Below are 18455 nucleotides of genomic sequence, written 5' to 3'. Positions count from 1 at the left end.
TAAAAATAGATTGAACTATCATAATTTCACAGGATTCTTGAGGAAATTAAATGAGTACCCACTACACAAATGTGATTGTGTTGCAGAGCAGAGAGAAACTAAAGCGTAGGTGGTGGGGACCCAGGAGAGACTGAAACCACGCAACGGCTGGAGGGGAAGCACTGAAAGCCGGCCGCCTCCAGGGGAGCTCCTTGCCGGCCTCACTCATCCTGGCTCCTGACGTTGCTGCCTTTGTAGTCAGTTTAGTTGTGCTCAGAATGGACGGTCTGTGCTGGAGCAGTCACTGTGGCGGGGTCCTAACGGTGCCACTCTAATTCGGACCTTCCCAAGTATTCAGTCCTCCAAAAAATGGGTAGTGCCAGGCTGTGTGCTGCTGCTGAAGACAGATTTGAATTAGGCCTTACCTCAGAAGCTCCCACTGTGACGCAGGGGCAGGCGATGATGCAATCTCTAGGGAACAAGAGGAAGAAGCTGTGTAATACTGTTCGGAGGCACCCCAGCGAGAGAGACAGCAGAGCTGGACCTCAGAGATGAGTAGGCATTCTGTAGGCAGAGAGGAGGGAGAGTTCTAGTTGCAGCGAACTGCGTGTGTGGAGGCGTAGCCAGGTGAAGGAGCCTGGCCTGTGCACGGCAGCTAGGGGTATGTGGGATGGTGAGAGGTGAGGCAGGGCTCCTCTGGAAGAGCCTTTTACACCTGGCTGAGGTGCTTGGACTCTCTCCTGTAAGCAAATTAAACTTCAGTGTCCTTATCTTTAAAACAAAGGTAATAATAGTACTTCTCTTATGGGGTTATTGTGAAAAGTCAATTAACAGTGTAAACTACCTAGCAAAGTGCCTGGTACATAGTGTTCAATAAATGTTAACTGGTAAGCAAGCAAGAGCGTGATTGGTCAGGTTTACATATTAGGAAAGTCACGCAATGCCTTGTAGGAGGTGGATTATGGGTTAGATGAAGGAAGGGCCAGAAACAAGGGGACAAGGTGGGAAACTTGCAATAATAATAAAAGATGAAGAAATATGACCTGAAGCATAGCCTGCTTTATGATGAAGAGGAGGGGCACAGATTTGAGACAATTAGGGGCAGGGAAGAGAAAGAAGGAAATAGAAAGGACGACTTGTTCTGTCACAAGTTGCTAGGTAAGCGAGGTCATTGACTGGATAGGGAACAGCCCATAAAGGTAGACAGTGGGGGGGAAGGTGCACATTTCCGTTTTGGACGTGTGTGCCTGTAAGACATCCAAGGGGAGGCCGGCTATAAAGGTAGGTGCGTCTGGAAACAGATAAGGGCAGCAGGGAGACACGGAAAGGGAGCAACACACAAGGTGGAGCCCTGAGGATCACCTGTATCTAAAGCGCAGAACAAGACACGCCCACAGCGGAGGAGGAAGAGAGCTGGTCGGGGTGGAACAGCAGGACGGAGGCAGTGCGGCAGCAGAGTTTCAGGGAGTAGTGGTCAGTGCTCTGACACTCGTCCGGTGGAATGTGGGCTGACGGTGGCTTTAGCATTAAGGAGGACGGTACAGAGGTGGGAGTGGAAGGCAGACTTCGGTGGGTGAGGGAACTGGAGTGGTAAGACAGCAAAAATAGACAACTTTTTTCCCATTAACCAGGGAAATAAGAATAGCTTATTCTTATAACCAGAGAAATAATGAGCACTTTCTGTGTCAGGTGCTGTTCTAAGCACTTGCACATATAAAGTCATGTAATCCTCAAAAGGTACTATTATTATATCCACTTTACAGGTGAAGAAATAGGTGCAAAAAATGAATTTTCTCAAAATCATTGTCTAAAAAGTGACAGAGGTGACTGTTGGAGCAGGACCCTTAGAAAGGCAGGAGGCGATAGGCTGGGGGGGGGGGTTGGGTGCTTCAGACACACCTGTCACACCTCATCACAGAGCTTTCCCTTCCCACAGCATCAGCTAAGTGGCACAGTTCCCAGTACTCAGAGCGGCAACAACAGCTAGATCCTGCTCCCTTGGGGCTCTGAACAAGGCTTGGGCAAAAGGGTTCTTTTCCTCCAGGACTCCAACTCCACCCCCACCTCTCTATAGAAAAATCAGGGACTTGAGGCAAAGGAGGAAACGATGCCTTTCATTCATTCAGCAGACACTTCCCAACGCTCACTGTATCCCAGGTACTATGCGAGGTGACAGGACTAGACTGTGAAAAAGAGATCAATCATCTCTACTGTCTTGGTTCAAAATCTAGCCTGGAAGAACCATGATAAACCAGTTTGAACCAGAACCATATTTAGCTTATTGAACAGAAACAAAAAATTAGAACATCAAAATAGTCCCCTCCCAAACAGAATCAGTGCTTTGAGCGAGAAAATGTTTTTGGAACACTGTGTTCTCGGCACAGCACTGGGTACGTCCGAGGATACGGAGAAGTACCAGATGTGGTACTCGATTCTAGGGCTCCCATGCAGACTGGGCGCACGAGCTGTACCCACAGACAGCCCCTGACGCAGAGTCCTTATTAAATACCTGGATGTTGGCAGAGAAAACTGGGAAGACAGGCCGTCCGTCCGTGCCAGGCATCTTCCTCCAGCCTAAGACACTGCCCTTGGAGCCACCTTCCCACCCCAACCCTGTCGGACTGACTTCTAACAGGTCAGTTTGGGGTCAGCGGGCCTCAGCAAGTGTCATTGAAATGTTGCCTACCAGCCTCATGCAGGGCTCTAGGGAAGTAGTGAGGTAACTGAAGGAAACTACACTGCCCCTGCCTTTGAGAAGCTTCTGGAAGGAATACGGAGACAAATTGAGAGTCATATCAGAGGAAAACAAGTGCTAGCCTGTGTTGCAGACTGCGGGGAAGGAGGGATTACCATGGGCTGACATTAGGAGAGGCTTCCAAGAGAAGGAAGGATTTTAACTAACCCTTGCAGAAAGTATAGCCTGCGATTTGTTAGCGGTGGGCAGGTCTTCCAGGCAGAAGGCGCCCCTGGAGCAGAGGTTTCATGGGCAAGAATAAGTTGGGGAAATGAGAGAAGTGGCTAAGCCCAGGGGAGATGCCAGTCTGGCAAGGGGGGAGATTTCTGGGTCACTGTGTCCCTTAACTCCCATCTAGGCCAGAGCCCATTGTGGTGCCCAACTTCTTTTTGCCTCCCCAGCAGTTGGAGGCGTCCCTGCGGATGCTCTCACTCTCTGCAGCTTTGCCACCACCAGCCACAACGGATCAGGTAAGAACGGCCGGCTGCCCTCCGTCTCCCAGAGTCCTCATCTCTTCCCTGAAAGCATGTGCAGAATGCAGAGCTGCCCTGGGCCACTTCCTGAAGAGGCAGCAGCACTTGTCGCTCTCCAGGCCTGTGCTGAGCACATTCTGGGGGCCCAGCGTATACAGGGAGTCACCTAGGGGTGAACTAGGCACAAAATGAGGAAGAGTAAATGTGTTAAGAGCAGGGCATCATCAGCTAAGACAATATGTGGAAGAAACGGTGCAGAAACATTAAAATCAGGCCTTAGACGAGAAATGAATACTGAGTGCTGTGGGAGCGCCACGAAGCCACGGTGGGAAGCCACGGTGGGCACGAGCAGAGGAAGCTTCACACAGGAGGTGCGGCCTCAGCGCACGGTGATAGAGGAGTAAGGGCCGGTGTCGGGGCTCTACCCATTTGTTTACAGAACACCTTGTAACTGTTCATCCTTCAGCTGGGCTAGGTGGCTCCAGATCCCAGCTTTCCTGTCTTCTGCCTTGGCACCAAACTGGACCTTTCTTGCAGGTGGCAAGAAAATAACTGCTTTGGTAACCATTCCGCATGTGTTTCTAGAGTACCTACCCTGTGTCAGGCATTGTGCTCGGTTCTGAGCATACGATAGTAAATACGAAAAATTCCCCGTCTAACAAAACCGTGCAGATTGTGATGAGTGGTAGGTGTTCTGATAAAGAACAGGGTCTCTGAGGGGGCAGTTTAAGCTGAAAGATAGTGGTCATCGTGGTGCTTGCTGGGCACTGTTCAAAGCACCTTGTATTAACTCTTTACTTTCGGCAACCTAATGAGGTACATATTTTATCCCCATTTTAAGAGGAAGAAACTGAGGCACAAAGACATGCCTCTTGCTTCAAGCAGGTGTTCAGTGATAGAGCCAAAATAAGAACCTAAGCAGTCTGCTTTCAAAACCTGTGTTCCTAACTACTATACCCAGAAGGAGCCAGCCGGGTAACTTGGACATGAGTATTCCAGGGGGAGAGAACAGCAAATGCAAAGGCCCTGAGGCTGAAAGGGCTTGGCATGATCTCAGAACTGACACAGAGCCAGTGGCACTGGAACATAGAGAGGCTGGAGGGCCCAGAGCACACAGGACACTAAATGCAAGGATATCCTTTGAAGTGTGTAAAGCAGGGGAGTGAGATCTGTTTGAAATTTTAAAGAATTCACCCAGGGTGCTAAATGGAGAATGGGCTGTCAGATTTTGCAGCATGATGGTCATAGATAATCTTGAAAGAGTAATTGCAGTAATGTGGAGAAAACCATAATAGTGCCTATGTGCCAGGCACTTATTCTAGACCCTATTCTAGACCCTAGGGGTGAACTAGGCACAGAGCCCCTGCCTCACTGAACGTTTAAAAAAACAAAGTAATTTCAGAGAATAATACATGCTCTGAACAAAATATGTTTATTCATTGTAATAGCTAGCTCGTATTTCATGCTATATGCACCAGACATGAAGTACTTCCATGTGTAAACTCATTTAATTCTCCCAGCAACCCAATTCAGATGGGATATCGTCACTCCCATTTCATAGAAAAGAAGACTGAAGCTCAGAGGTTTTTTTTTTTTAAGATTTTTATTTTATTTTATTTTATTTATTCGAGAGAGAGAACGAGAGAGAGCACGAGTGGGGGTGGGGTGGGGGGCAGAGGGAGAGGGATCGTGACCCAGCCTGCAGTAGCCGCTTAACCTGCTTAACGTGACTGAACCACCCAGGAGCCCCTCTCAGAGTTTTCCTTACAGACCACCAGATATTATTATTTCCATTTTATATAGAAACTGGACACATAACAGTTAAGTCTCCCTTACAGTAAGTGACTTAAAACATATGATTTCACATCCTGTGCTTTCCATTACACCACTTTAAAATCATGACCCTTGACAACTTTTCTAACCAATTTGCCTTTATATGGGTTTCGTTGTGCAGTTAACACTTAAACTTTTTATGCTTTTCCATACCTACTTTGATGACCAGTGGGGTCAGTCGAGAAGCATCTTGAGAATCTGGGGGTACAGTCCTAAAGAAAAGCCATCAGATATCTGATCCTTTTACTCGTTTTCCTTCCCCCTCTCTCCCTCAACTTCCCTAGCAGCATTTTCAGGACATCTCATTTATTTGGCAGATGGATCAGTCTAAGTTCTCACACATCTCAGTTTTGTTTTGTTTTAAGATTTTATTTATTTGACAGAGACACAGCGAGAGAGGGAACACAAGCAAGGGGAGTGGGAGAGGAAGAAGCAGGCTTCCCGAAAGCAGGGAGCCCGATGCTGGGCTCGATCCCAGGACGCTGGGATCATGACCTGAGCAGAAGGCAGACGCTTAACGACTGAGCCACCCAGGCGCCCCTCACACATCTCAGTTTTTATCAGATTTGTAAATCCTTCCCTCGGGGAGGAAAAATGCCAGCCCCCACCCAGGAGCTCTGCATTTTTGTGGCCTTTATTCCTACTCTGGTTTGTGCTCTCCAGCTCTTCTCCTTCCTCTTGCATGTCCCATCCATACCCATCAGGATTTATGCTAGAGTCACGGGCCCCTGTCCGGGTACCAGGCACCAGCTTTTGAGCGAGACGCCCAGGAGGGGAAATACTGAATCTGCCACTAAGTAATTAAGGGGTCTCCAACAGTGACTTGACCTTTCTGAGTTTGTTTCCTTTTAAGTAACATCAGGCTAAAATAATCCTTTACCTAATAGGATGATGGCAAGAATTAGTCTAGAGGAAAAAAGTAGGCACTGTCAGTTCCCTTTCCCTCTTCTCCTCCCAGCAAAGGGGGTGAAATGTCAGTGAGCACGCCCCGTAGGAAGGGAGTCTGTGCGGCCCTTTGAGCTGTGGTCTCTCACCTACCATTGCAGACCTGCTGCCCTGCTTTTGTGTTTCTGTCCTCCTGGTGTACCAACTCCCAGGGGAGTTTACTGTCTTTGATCTGGTAAACATAAGACACAAGTGTGGGAGACGGAGAGAGAAGAATTTTCACTTCTATCAAAGGGCAAGTCTAGTTTTGAGAAGATAAGTCTCATATACTTTCCAGCCGTTTTTCTTTCTTAGTCACAGCAAAACTCCATTGTTTGTCTGCTGTTCTCAGGGCCACCTCTCTCAAGACCTCATTCTGGGTCTTACTTAGGGTAACTAATCATCCAGTTCACCCGAACTGTCCCATTTCAGCACTGAAAGGCCCAGGACCCAGGAAAGCTCGGGCGGTCGGTCGTCCTCACCAGCAATGACCCTCTTGCTACTTGATGCGTTCAGGGCAGCAATTTGTCCGAGTCTTGCGCTCTGGCAGGCTGCTGCCCAGTGCCGGATAATGTAGGAATCAGATCAAGTGTGTGTTTAAGACACTAGGAAGTAGAGGCACCAAAAGTTAATTAAAAAAAAATTAAGAATTACATTTATTTTTTAAAGCATTGAAATAGTTACCATGGGATAAGTCAGAACTTTGATTGACTTCATTATACTATGGTTCATTTTAGATCTAACTGTGAATTATGCTTGGGCAAGAGCACCACAGTCTTCTCAGCTTATGGTCTCAGAAGGTTTTAAAAGTAGCCTCACTTTGAAGAATTTAAGACAAAAACCAGACTTTTGTATTTTCCTGCATACTTACTGTTGCAGATGTTCTTCTTTCCTTCCTCACATCCTCATTTCTGGCCAGGATCATTTCCCTTCAGCACGAAGAACTTCCTTTAGAATTTCATGTATTGCAGACCTACTGGCAACAGCTTCAGTTGTCTGAAAATATCTTCTTTTGCCTTCATTTTTCAAGGATATTTTTTCCCACTGGATATGGAAGTCCAACTTGAATTTTGTTTGTTTTAGCATTTTAGAGTCACCATCCCACACTCTGATCGACGTTGTCGCTGAGGAGAAGCAGCCATCATTCTTACTGTTGCCCCGAGTGTAATGTGACCTTTATTTTCTGTCTACTTTTAAGATTTTCTCTCTTTTTCAACAGTTTGACTACAATGTTCATAGTTGTGGAGGCAGGGGTAGGATAGGGGAGGAAGAGCACATAGGTCTATGCAACAATATTAGCAGTGTTTCAGTTCTTAGGTTTGATTCTGTTGACCTTAAAAAACAAAAGAATGGGTTATTTTACCAGCTAAATGCGTTTATTCTGAAACAGCAGAGGAATTGCAGTTTTGGGACGAGTAAACTATGGCAAAACAGGCAAGTCTGCAGAACAGAGGAGAGGGGCTTGCTTTTATAGGGGGAAGGGAGGAAGCTGGGAGGGGCTTTTCTGCTGAGTTCTCCTTGGCTAGGTTGTTGCTGGGCAAGGAGCTTTTTCCTGTTAGGGTATGGGAATAAAGTAAGCTTCTTCCTGTTGAGGATGCTGGGTCTGCCGCTTACTACCAGTGGTAGTGTGGGAGAGCTCCCCTCCAGGGCTTCTTGACTCCTCTTTAAATGAGGTTTCTTTATTTTCACAGTTGGATTGGGTTGTGGATTCACAGGTGTTCATTTTTATTATGCTTTATCATTTACATATGTCACATAGTTTCTTTGGTATATAACACAATGAAATCACAAAATTGTATGTAATTAAAATTTTAACAGTGATTGCATGGTGCCAAAATGGAGATACCAACTCCTTCCATTAATCTGGTTGTGACTGTGGAGCAGGGAAATAGGATAGTGGCTGGAGTAGCATGTGAGATAAAGGGAAGGTTTTTTGGGTTGGTTTTGTTTAACATGGGAATGGCTACAGCTTTCTTTATGTGAATGCAATGGTCCCATAGAGAAAAGGAGAATGGGAAGATGGAGGAGAGGGAGAGAGAAGAGAAAGGGTGGTCCTTGAGTCAGAGACGGCATGGGATGCAGAGTGCATATGGAGGTACCCTATTGGGAGGAAAGAGAACACTCACCCTGAAGCGTGAGGAAGATGGAGAAGATCGAGAAGATGGGTGCTAAAGCAAGTAGGATTAGAAATTTGATGGTAGTGTTTCCCATTTGATGGAAGCTTCTGTTTTCTCTCTCTCTCTCTCTCTTTTTTAAGATTTTACTTATTTGACAGAGAAAGAGCACAAGAAGGGGGAGCAGCAAGCAGAGGAAGAGGGAGAAGCAGGGTTCCTGCCGAGCAAGGAGCCCAATGTGGGGCTTGATCCCAAGACGCTGGGATCATGACCCGAGCCAAAGGGAGACGCTTAACTGACTGAGCCACCAGGTGCCCGTCTATTTTCTCTGCTTGTCTTCTATTTTCTGTAATGTCTCAGGCCCTGTCAATAGTAAAAGTGAGAGTTAGGGACAGGAGGGCAGGAGCCCTGTCCTGTACCCTCATTTGAGAATGTCATCAGTTCCGCCTCTTCCTAAGGCCAGCCTTGGCTCTGAAGGTTGAAGGGAAGCGCTTTGAGATGCTGCTGGGCTCTTCTCAACCGGTGTCTAGGACCGCTGTGCCGTAGCTGACCTGCTTCAGGGCCAAGCAAGCAACCCGAACTTCCAAAAGGAGCGACTTTGTAAGCGCTGGCTCCACTGTTCTGGCCTCACCACAAGATCTAAGGGAAGGCCCAATCCTTCACTCCACGTTGAAATGATGCCCCAGAGCCCAGGAACCTCTCAGACAGTCTCCACTTCCAGCTTTTACGAAACAGGTTTTTCCACTCTCCCCAGCGGTTTAGTGGATGCAGGCCTCTGTGTGACATTAGTCTTCTGAGCTTGCTGAGGCTCTTTCCTCGTTTGTCAGAAGGGGTTATCAGGCCTCACAGGGAGGTTGTGGAATACCAGGTGCCACACAGATAGGGTACAGAGGCCAGCCCTTAGCTCTCCTACTCGTGACTGCCTCATCTTCCGTTGTCGCCGCTTTCGGAAGGAGAGGAGGACGGGCGGCCGGGGCAGCAGGACTGCCGCGCAGTCAGCCAGCGGCGGTGTCGTAGTACTTGTGAATCAGTCAGGTTCTTGCTCTGCTTTCCCTTACCTCCCATGATCAAGTCCCTCTTCCGTAGGACAGCTTCCTGCTTTTATTGACAGTTACGTCTGATTCTGTCTGCCTCGCTGCTTATGGGCAGACTAGCCGATTTATCAACTTCCCTAAAGGGGAGGAAAGAGGTCAAAGATGAGACAGCAGTATTATACATGTTGTTTTCCCTTGGTTTCCGGCCTCTGCTCTTGTAGCTATTTCTTCGGGGAAATCTCAACCACTCCAAGTACTTCAGTTATTAGGTACAGTTTGACAACTGTCAAATCCTTCTCTTCAGTCTAGACTCGTCTGTCCCACGCTGCAGACACACGTGGGTCCAGCTGCACCGTAGCCATCTTTTCCCTGATCTGTTACAAACAGTTCACTGTGGCCGAAGCTTGAGCTTGTCACCTTCCTTTGCACAGCCCCTCTGCCCCTGCATTCCTTATCTCTGTGAACTCAACCCTCATCATGTGCTGGCTTCTGTCAGAAGCATAGGTGTCGTCTTTCCCCCCTCTTGCTCCTTTACCCCCCGTGCCCCAGAGCCCGTCTGTTACCAGGGTCTGTTAATTCTGCCCGCTAAAGATCTGCATCCGCTCACTTCTGACCGTACTGTTATCTCGTCTTCATCATCTCCCTCACGACTCCTTCCAACTAGTCTCACTCACGTCCACGCTTTCCCACCACGGGAAGGGAGAGGGACTCTTCAGGGTTGCCAAAAAAAAAAATTTTTTTTTAAAGATTTTATTTATTTATTCGACAGAGATAGAGACAGCCAGCGAGAGAGGGAACACAAGCAGGGGGAGTGGGAGAGGAAGAAGCAGGCTCATAGCGTAGGAGCCTGATGTGGGGCTCGATCCCGGAACGCCGGGATCACGCCCTGAGCCGAAGGCAGACGCTTAACCGCTGTGCCACCCAGGCGCCCCGCCAAAAAAAATTTTTTAATTTAAAAACCCGTATTCCTAAGCCACCTGTCAAACCTGGTGCCCAGTTTCTTTGACCCCTCAGCAGTGTGTGACATAGTTGATCTCTCTCCTTTAAGCACTTTCTTCCCTTGTTTCTAAGGCACAGTTCCTCTTGGCTCTCCGCCTCCCTCATGGCTGCTCCCACTCAGCCACCTTTGCCGCGTCTTCCTTATTCCCCTGCTTGTCACCATAGCAGTAACCCCGGGCGTAGTCTTTAGACTTCTCCATCCACACGTGCTTTCTAGATGACCCCGTCTGATCTCAGAGCTTTAAATCCCCGCTACCTGCTGACCAGTACTAACGGTGATCTTAGCTCAGACTTTTGTGAACTCGAGGCTCCTATGTCCAGCCGCCTACCCAGTAGCTCCACTTGGATGTCTAACAGATACTTCAAATTAACACTCACTCCAGGGTTTATTCCTCAGAGCTTCCCCATCTCAGTTAACACACTATCCTCCTTCTTCTGTACTTTAGACCAAAACCCTTAGAATCCCCCCTAATACCTCTGTTTCCCATCCACCAAGAAATTCTGGCAGCTCTGTCCTTACAGTATATCCAGGGGCGCCTGGGTGGCTCAGTCGTTAAGCATCTGCCTTCGGCTCAGGTCATCATCCCAGGGTTGTGGGATCGAGCCCCGCATCGGGCTCCCTGCTTGGCAGGGGGCCTACTTCTCCCTTTCCCACTTGCCCTGCTTGTGTTCCCTCTCTCGCTACATCTCTCTCTGTGTCAAATAAATCTGTATAAAAAATAAAATATGTCCAAATCTGTTTATCACCACTCCAACCATTACCAGCGTGGTCTAAACCACCATCACCTCTTGCCTAGATTCTTGCAGAAATCTCCTCACTTGCCTCTCTGCTTCTGCCCTTGCCCCTGGCAACCCATTCCCCATACTGCATCTGTTAACCTTTTAAGATGTTGAGTGAATCATGTGACTTCTCTGCTTGGAACCCTCCAGTAAGTTCTCATTGATGACTAGGAGAGCCAGAACTGGGCCTGAGGACACATAGGCCAGAGCATAAGAAGGTAATTTGGGCCTCGAACTTGAAAAATACATCTTCTGGCAAATTAAAAAGTCACAGTCCCGAGCTAAGAGAAGACAGAAAAAGGCCCCTTCCCTCAGGAGCTCACAGTTCCCCAGGGGAGCCGGCTTTATATCTCAGTCCACCAACTCCTAGCAAGTACCTGTCATGCCTTAAGGGCTGGACCTGGTACTACGGACTGTGCCTTCGGGGAGCTCACAGTTCCTAGGGGTTCTGGCCTCCAAACCACTCACTAGCTTTCTCAAGTGATACTAGCTTACAGTAACAAGGAAAACAAAACAAAAAGAATGAATTTAGGGAAAAGAAGACAGAGCCACAACAGTGGCTTGAGTAGAATTCAGCAGAAATAAAGGAAAGGCTTTATAAGCTGTGGAGTTGGAGAAAAAAAAACCTCTCAGGGAATCAGCAGAACTTGGCAACTCGGAGGTACAAGCAGTATATGCTAGAAAGGAGGTCAGAGATAGGGAGGGAAAAAACTGGGCCAGAACAGTCAGGGTAGGATAGGAATCAGAAGCAAAGAGCAAAAGCAACCTGTCATCTGAGCTTTGGCCTCCCTGCCTGCCCACATGGCAGTTCTTTAGCATGAGACAGCCCTCGTCTTGTTCTGTGCCCTCCTGTGAAGGCCACACTCTAGACACAGCAGGAACAAGTCCCCAGACCAACCACAGGCACGGGGCCAGGCGCTGCTGTTCCTGAGTGAGTAAAAAAATCTGTTTGAGAGAGAGAGAGAACTGTATGAGTGTTAGCTGCTGTTATTTTTGTCATCATTACTATTGAGATGTCTTCCCTCTTATGTTGCTCCATTCTGGGGGGAACTGGTAGGTTGAAATGCTAAGGGATAGGGGTGTGATCAAAAGCTTAGCACCAGGAACTGGGAGCTGGGAAGTTAGGCCCCACAGAGGAGCCCTGAAGTATGGAAGCAGTTTTCAAGGCTGTAGCAATTGACCGGGTGCTCCATTCAGACCCTGAGTTAGAGGCCCAGGGCGACACACCACCCCCACCTGCAGCTAATAGATCCCTAGCCTCAGAAGGCTCTGGCCTGCCTGCCTATGAGTCTTAAGGCTTTAAGTCTGCTGCTTTTCTCACAGGAGTCCACAGAATTTTTCTGTCTCTTGTCTTCCCTTCCTCAAGCCTAAAGGCATCTAAGAGATGCACAGTCCTGGTAGAGAAACCCAGCTTCCACAAAATCATCAGATCAGGTCAGCAGGGGCGCAAGGGAACTTCCTGAGCCGGGTCTCCTCTCTCCTCAGCCTGTGGTCCAGGCCTGATGGCTGAGATGTCCCTCTTGACATATTGCCTCATTTCTTTGAGCCACCAAGTCCCTTGCTCTCTGCAGAGGGCCAAGAAGAGTCTTAAAGGTCCAAGGGTTCTTGATAAAGGCTACACAGAGCTTTGGGGAGATGAGCTCCCTGGCCAAGGGTGTACAGAAGTCAGGGGAAACAGCCAGAATTGTCTAGTGCCCACCCTGGTCCAGAATGCAACTTGGCAGGCACCTCAAGGGGAAGGGCCCACAGGACTGCTAGGCGGGTGCAGGGCTCAAGTTGCCTGAGCTGCTCTGAGGCCAGAGTCTGGGAGGAGCCAGAAACTCTTCCAGGAATGGCACTTTAACCCTTCCCTCTCAGGAGTGCGGACTTTCACACCCTCTCCCTGGCAGGGCTTGAGTTCAGAGGGTTGAGGAGTCTTGATTTAGTCAGGCCTCTTCATTCCGTAGGTGGGGAGGCTGAGGCCCAGGGTGAGGGAGTGGCTCTAGTCCCTACAGAATGGGCCTGTTGTCAGGGAAGGCTCCTCAGAGGGAGGATAGGGAGGGAAGAGGGTGTGGTGAGGAATGGAGGGAGGGTGTACGTAGTGAGGACCACGTGGCCAGAGTTCTGCTGCCGCAACAGAGGGTGAGCTTAGATTACGGAGCCCAGCCGCTGCGCTGCCATTGAGCTGGGTGACCAAATTTAGGATTTGCCTCTCAGGGCTAGGCCCCTGGTCCGTGTCTCGTCCCCACATCCCCCCTGCTCCTAGCCGCGGCTGCTGAATCTGCTCTCTTTAGCCCAAGGAAGTCCTAGTTCCGGCCTTTGGAGAGGACTCTGGGAGCCACCGCAGGGGAGGGCAGCCGGCCAAGCGGGTGAAAGTTGAGGAAGGCGGGCAGCTGCACGGAGCTGTCTGAGGCAGCAATCCGCTGGCAGGTCCACCTAGCCAGCCAGAATCGGGGAGCTGTTTACTTTCAGTTTTCAGCTCTTGCAAAAGTTTTGTTTCGTTTCCAGCAACTAAGTCTGTGTTTATGTTACTTAAGGGAAATGTTCTGGAAAAGAACAAAACTTCAGCCCTGATGCCAGGCCCAGAGGTTCCTTGGGCAGAGGGCAGTGGAGTGGGGAGAGCTTGGCCAGGCCTGGGGGCATGCCTCGGGGAGGTACAGTACGTGACTTCTGCTCTACCTGGGGTGACGTCCGAGAACAGCAAGGCCTCATTGTGCTCTCTGCAGCAGGTGTTGGCTCCAGCTCCAGCTTAGCCTCTGGGTTTTGCAAGATGTTGTACCTGCCCAGACCCTTGGTCACATCTGAATTTCATTTCGCCTTCTCAGTAGACCTGGGTAAGAAGGCCAAACTGAAGTTCCCTTTGGTAACAAAGATACCGAGACCCAGAGAAAGTGTGTGTCTTGGCATCAAGCAAGTGGACAGTTGGGCTTGGCCACAGACCACAGACCATTTTCCTTCCAGTCCATCCCATTGCGTCCCCTCTGAGAAAGTCCCAGGAACACTCTGAAGCAGGGGTGAGTGGGGAGACCTGCACCCACCTTCCTGGGGGCAGGTGGTCTGTTCAAGGGGATCCATCTGGGGACTAGAGTGGAGAGAACCCAGAACACGGTGGCATGGACCAGACCATATTTCAGTCCAAAGAAGAGGGCTGGTCCTTCCTGAGGGAGCTTTTGGAGAAGACACTATATCACAGGGACCTGGCCAAAGAAGGACCCACCAGGCGGAAGCAGTTCCTGGGTTACAGAGCACCTCCTCTCTCATCATCTGCTCATGGAGCCCAGCCATGCTGCAGTTGGGCTGGGTGCTCAAATTTAGGATTTGCCTCTCAGGGCTAGGCTGCTGGGCTGTGTGTCTTGTCCCCATTCCCCCCTGCTGCTAGCTGCAGCTGCTGAGTCTGCTGCTCTCCAGCCCCAAGGAAGTCCTAGTCCCGCCTGGGGGAAGGCAGCCAGCCAAGGGGGTGAAAGTTGAGCAAGGCAGGCATCTCTGCTGAACATGGGGCCCTGCTTTTTTTCTGGGCACCTGGGCACCAGGGCTCCAGCGGGAGCATGGGAGGATTTCAGAGCAGCAGTCAGTACAAATAGAGGTGTCCTTGCTCTGAGCAATTTCACCTCTGCCCAGCCCCTCCAAAGTTGTGTGTTTTGGAGTAACAACTCTGATGAAGAAAGAACCTTTACTCCTAGTCAAGATGTTTTTCAGACCCTACTGAGGTCAACAAAAGCCAAATGCTGTTGAGTGTGTGTTCTCTGTCCTTCCACACCCCAGCCCTGCCTAGTACACAGAGCCAAGCCCTGTCCCTGGGCCTGGGCCATACAGATAAGGCCCCCTAGGTTGCCGGGTCCAGGTGTGGGTGCTGGGAAGTTGGCTAAACCAGCCATCCTTGATTCAGTTCCAGGGCAGATGTTGGCCCAGCCAGTCAGGTGCAGGCCTGTGCTCACGCTGTTCCTCCAGTGAAATAACCTCATCCCACCTCAAGTTCTGCTGAAACTGCCCCTCTCAGATCTCACCTCTGTGTGAGGCCTCCCTGTCCCTCCTGGCTGTTACGAATTGCTCCTTTCTCCATGCTCCCGAGTTCTAAGCTTCAGCTCTGTGACTGTTGGCTAGGTCAACATCTGTCTTCTCCCCTCTGGCCTGAGCAGCCCTCTGGGGACAGAAACCATGGCTACTTACTGTCCTTAAAAATTGATCGGGTTGAGGGGTGCTTGAGTGGCTCAGTCGGTTAAGCATCTGCCTTCGGCTTGGGTCCTGGGATTGAGCCCCGTGTCGGGCTCTTTGCTCAGCGGAGAGCCTGCTTCTCCCTCTCCCTTCCCCCACTCCCCTCATCACGCACGCGCATGCTCTCTCTCTCTCTCTCAAAAAAAAAAAAAATCTCTTTAAAATTTAAAAAAAAAAATTGATCGGGTTGAATAGATCTTAGGCTCCTGAAAGGCTTGATGAGTCACCAACAAAAGGTCTTTGATGGTCATTTCATGAACTGAGGTACTTAGCCCTTCCAATGATGGAAAACAAGACCCACCAGAGCCTCTTGAAAATGGTGCTGCTTTTTGGCAGATGAGGACACAGAAGTTTGGTTTAGGATTTGAGATAGGGGACTATGCTTTTAGGCCTGTGTTCCCGTTTAACTTATAGAACAAACATCTCTGTCATCCCCTTTCACTGTAGCAAAGAAAGAAATGGAAAGTTAAGGTACAGCTGGTGACCCAGAAGCTCGGTCTGCAGTGTAGCCAGGGGACTGGAAGGGGATTCGCTGTTACCTCTAAATCCTAAATAGCTTGCGAGACAGCAGTCTTGGATCTTGGGAGTACAGAGGGAGATTTAATGCGCTACCAAGCCCCTGAGAGGATCTGACCTAACCGAAGGCCTGGCGCATGGTAGGCCAACAACCACTGGTTCTAGAATGAATGAATAAGATGTTTTCTCTAAGAGGCAGTCTCCTCCCCACCCAGTTTCAGCCTCTGGTCACCATGGCTTGGTCCCACCCATTCCGTGGTCTAGCAGCTACCAAGTTCCCGTCTTGGACCTGGCCCAGTTGGAGTCACAAGCATCAGACTCAGTCCATGTCTTGCAGGAGCACCCATCCAGTTGGGGGGGGGGCAGGGGGGCAAGCAATGGCTGGGCGAGTGGCCTACTCGGCCTGAGGCATTATGCGGTACAGGTGCCTCTCATATTTTGAAGGAAGAACTCCAATCGTGAACAGAGGGTAGGTTTCTTTTTTTCTCTTTCAGCCTAGGCCTGCCTAGAAGACACAGAGCTATGTCTTCTCATCTCTACTAGCACCACTCTACTCTTGGTTCTCGGGCAACCCTAACTGGGGGCTGTCACTGCTGAGAGTTTGCTCAGGCTCTATGTACTCCTTTAGCATTTAGAATTCCAGATTGGCAGGTAGTCCTCAAGGTTGCCTGGCTTCTACTCCCCTTTTCACATTCTGGCTGCTATTCTAATTTTTTTAGTAGATCACTCTGTCCTGTCTGAGCTATGGAAGTCAAGAACTGGGTTCTGAGGGCGCCTGGGTGGCTCAGTCAGTTAAGCGTCTGCCTTCGGCTCAGGTCATGATCTTGGGGTCCTGGGATCGAGCCCCCACATCGGGCTGCCTGCTCAGCTCTCTCTGCCCCTCCCCCTGCTCATGCTGTCTCGCTCTCAAATAGTCTTTAAAAAAAACAAAAAACTGTTCTGTTCATTTCTATCTCCTCACGGTAGGCCTTAAAAAGGTTAAATGAAGGAAGGAAGGGATTACTAAATGTTACTGATCGCAGAAGCAACTGTAGCTGGGCCTCAGTTTCCCATTAACAGAATTGCAAGTGGCAAGGAGGTAGTTTCAGTCTCTGGGGTCTCCACCAAGCTGATTCTCGGTGCCTGGGGAGTGGTACGGTGAGCTGCCTATGCCTCCATCAGCTTGTGAAGATCTCAGCTCATGGATTTGAGGACAGAGAAGAGATACCCATCCATAGGGCAGGCTGTGTGCTGTTGAGGTCAGCCAGGTTCACCCGCGGTGGTGACTCTCATCTCCTTTCAGCACTGCCCCTTGCTGTCTGCCGGCTGTGTGGGGTGGCTTTTCTGTAAAGCATTGAGCTCCTTCAGGGCAGGAACCTGGTACAGAAAATAAAGTGGGGTGGGAAGCAGTTGAATGAGCAAAAGAATGAGTCATAGAGGAGTCCAGAAGGACCACCATGTCCTAACCCAAATGTACACTAGGACCTTAAGGGGGAATTAGTGATACCCTGTCAGCCTGAGGCAGGGAAAGATTGGGTAGGAGGGCCCGTGGGCATGTGGTTCATGTCACCTGCCAGCTCTCGGAACTCCCAGGGGCCATACTGAGAGTGTATTATTCACCAACATCTTCTCCCTGGGAGTTGGATATATTCGCAGGGTCACCTGTGGAACAGTTACAACTCAGAGGACAAATGACTTATCTACATTCATGCAGCAAGAGAAGGGCTGAGGCTTTCAACCTGTCCTGGAGGGGACTCCTCCTCCAGAGCCATAGACAGAGTGTAAGCTAGGGTTCATATCTTGGCTCTGCCACTCCAAGCTGTGGGACCTTGAGTTGATTTAAACCTGACCTCTAGTTTCCTCTCCATGACATGGGAACAATGTACCCACCTGCGGGGTTGAGGTGAGGGCTAAACAAGATCAGGTACGTAAAGCGCTTTGTAAACCAGTCAGCTCTATAGCAACATTAGCCAGAGGACCAAAATAGGAGAGGAACCAAAGTCATTTTTGGAGGTGACATATCCTCAGTGCTAACCTAGCTGACTCCTTCCTCTTCAGGACAAGAGTGAGGCCTCCAGCAGAGCCTTGTCCAGAAGGCCTTGTCGTCCCAGACCTAACTCGCTCCCTCCTAACCTGCCTGAGGAAGAAACTCGCAGGATCGCACGGATATTTTCTTCCCAATACTCCCAGAAAGACTAATACAGACTGGAAGACAAAGGGAAGGACCCACCTGCCCACCGTCCTTCAGCCTTGTCCGGCTTGCATGAGGCACAAGGTCTGCTTCCTTCAAGGCCATGAGAGCCCTGAAACCACCACCAGCCTAGTCCGTGGGTGCCTTGAGACCCATCCAGCGCAGCCTGGAGGAACGTCCCAAACCAGTCCAAAGTCCACCTGCCAGGCTTTCAGCGTCTTCCTTCTATGGTGAGGCAAAGGCTAGAAACAAAATGGACTCCAGTACCCAAGTGGAACCACCCATCTTTTGACCAAGGGACCCAAGCAGGCATGTGTCTCTCGGCTGAGAAACTCCTTCCAGTGTCTTTGATAGCCTGCTGCTGACAGGGGCCCACCTTCTGCCTGAATATCATGGGCCATTTTTGCCTTGAAGTTTGGGTGGGGTAGAGGAGGGGGTGACGATTGTGTGTGTTGTGCATAGCTGAGGAAATCCTAGGGCCACCTCCTGTTGATTTGCTTAGAAATAAGGGTATTTTATAGATATAAATTATTTGTATGCTGTGTTGAATTAATCAATAGAAAAGGAGGGGGGATATCACCTCCTTCTAACTTTTCATGATTATCTGAAATTCTAACCATGCTTTTAACTTACTGTTTTTACCCAGCTCTGAAGGACATTGTTCCTGCCTGTGTTTGAATAAAATCAGATTGGTATTTGTGTTCTGTA

General features: G+C 49.5%; 1 protein-coding gene across 3 annotated transcripts in view; it reads left to right on the top strand.

The window, feature by feature from the left end:
- The window catches only part of C2CD3 (C2 domain containing 3 centriole elongation regulator), a 130715-nt gene extending 112260 nt beyond the window's left edge, over positions 1-18455 (top strand). For 2 of the 3 annotated variants that reach the window (XM_045816163.2, XM_045816164.2), the window contains 2 exons: positions 3072-3183; positions 17615-18455. In XM_045816163.2, coding sequence (XP_045672119.2) covers positions 3072-3183; positions 17615-17755 — 253 coding nt within the window. In that variant the 3' untranslated portion in view covers positions 17756-18455. Of the gene's footprint in view, positions 1-3071; positions 3184-8200; positions 8369-17614 lie in introns of all 3 variants that reach the window. The other variant, XR_015726931.1, reaches the window with a different exon arrangement.

This window comes from Ursus americanus, chromosome 16, assembly GCF_024610735.1.
Source record: "Ursus americanus isolate L20-20 chromosome 16, mUrsAme1.1.p, whole genome shotgun sequence".
Classification (NCBI taxonomy): domain Eukaryota; kingdom Metazoa; phylum Chordata; class Mammalia; order Carnivora; family Ursidae; genus Ursus; species Ursus americanus.
The sequence above is the reverse complement of the archived record's forward strand: the minus strand, read 5'-3'. Positions and strand labels throughout refer to the sequence as shown.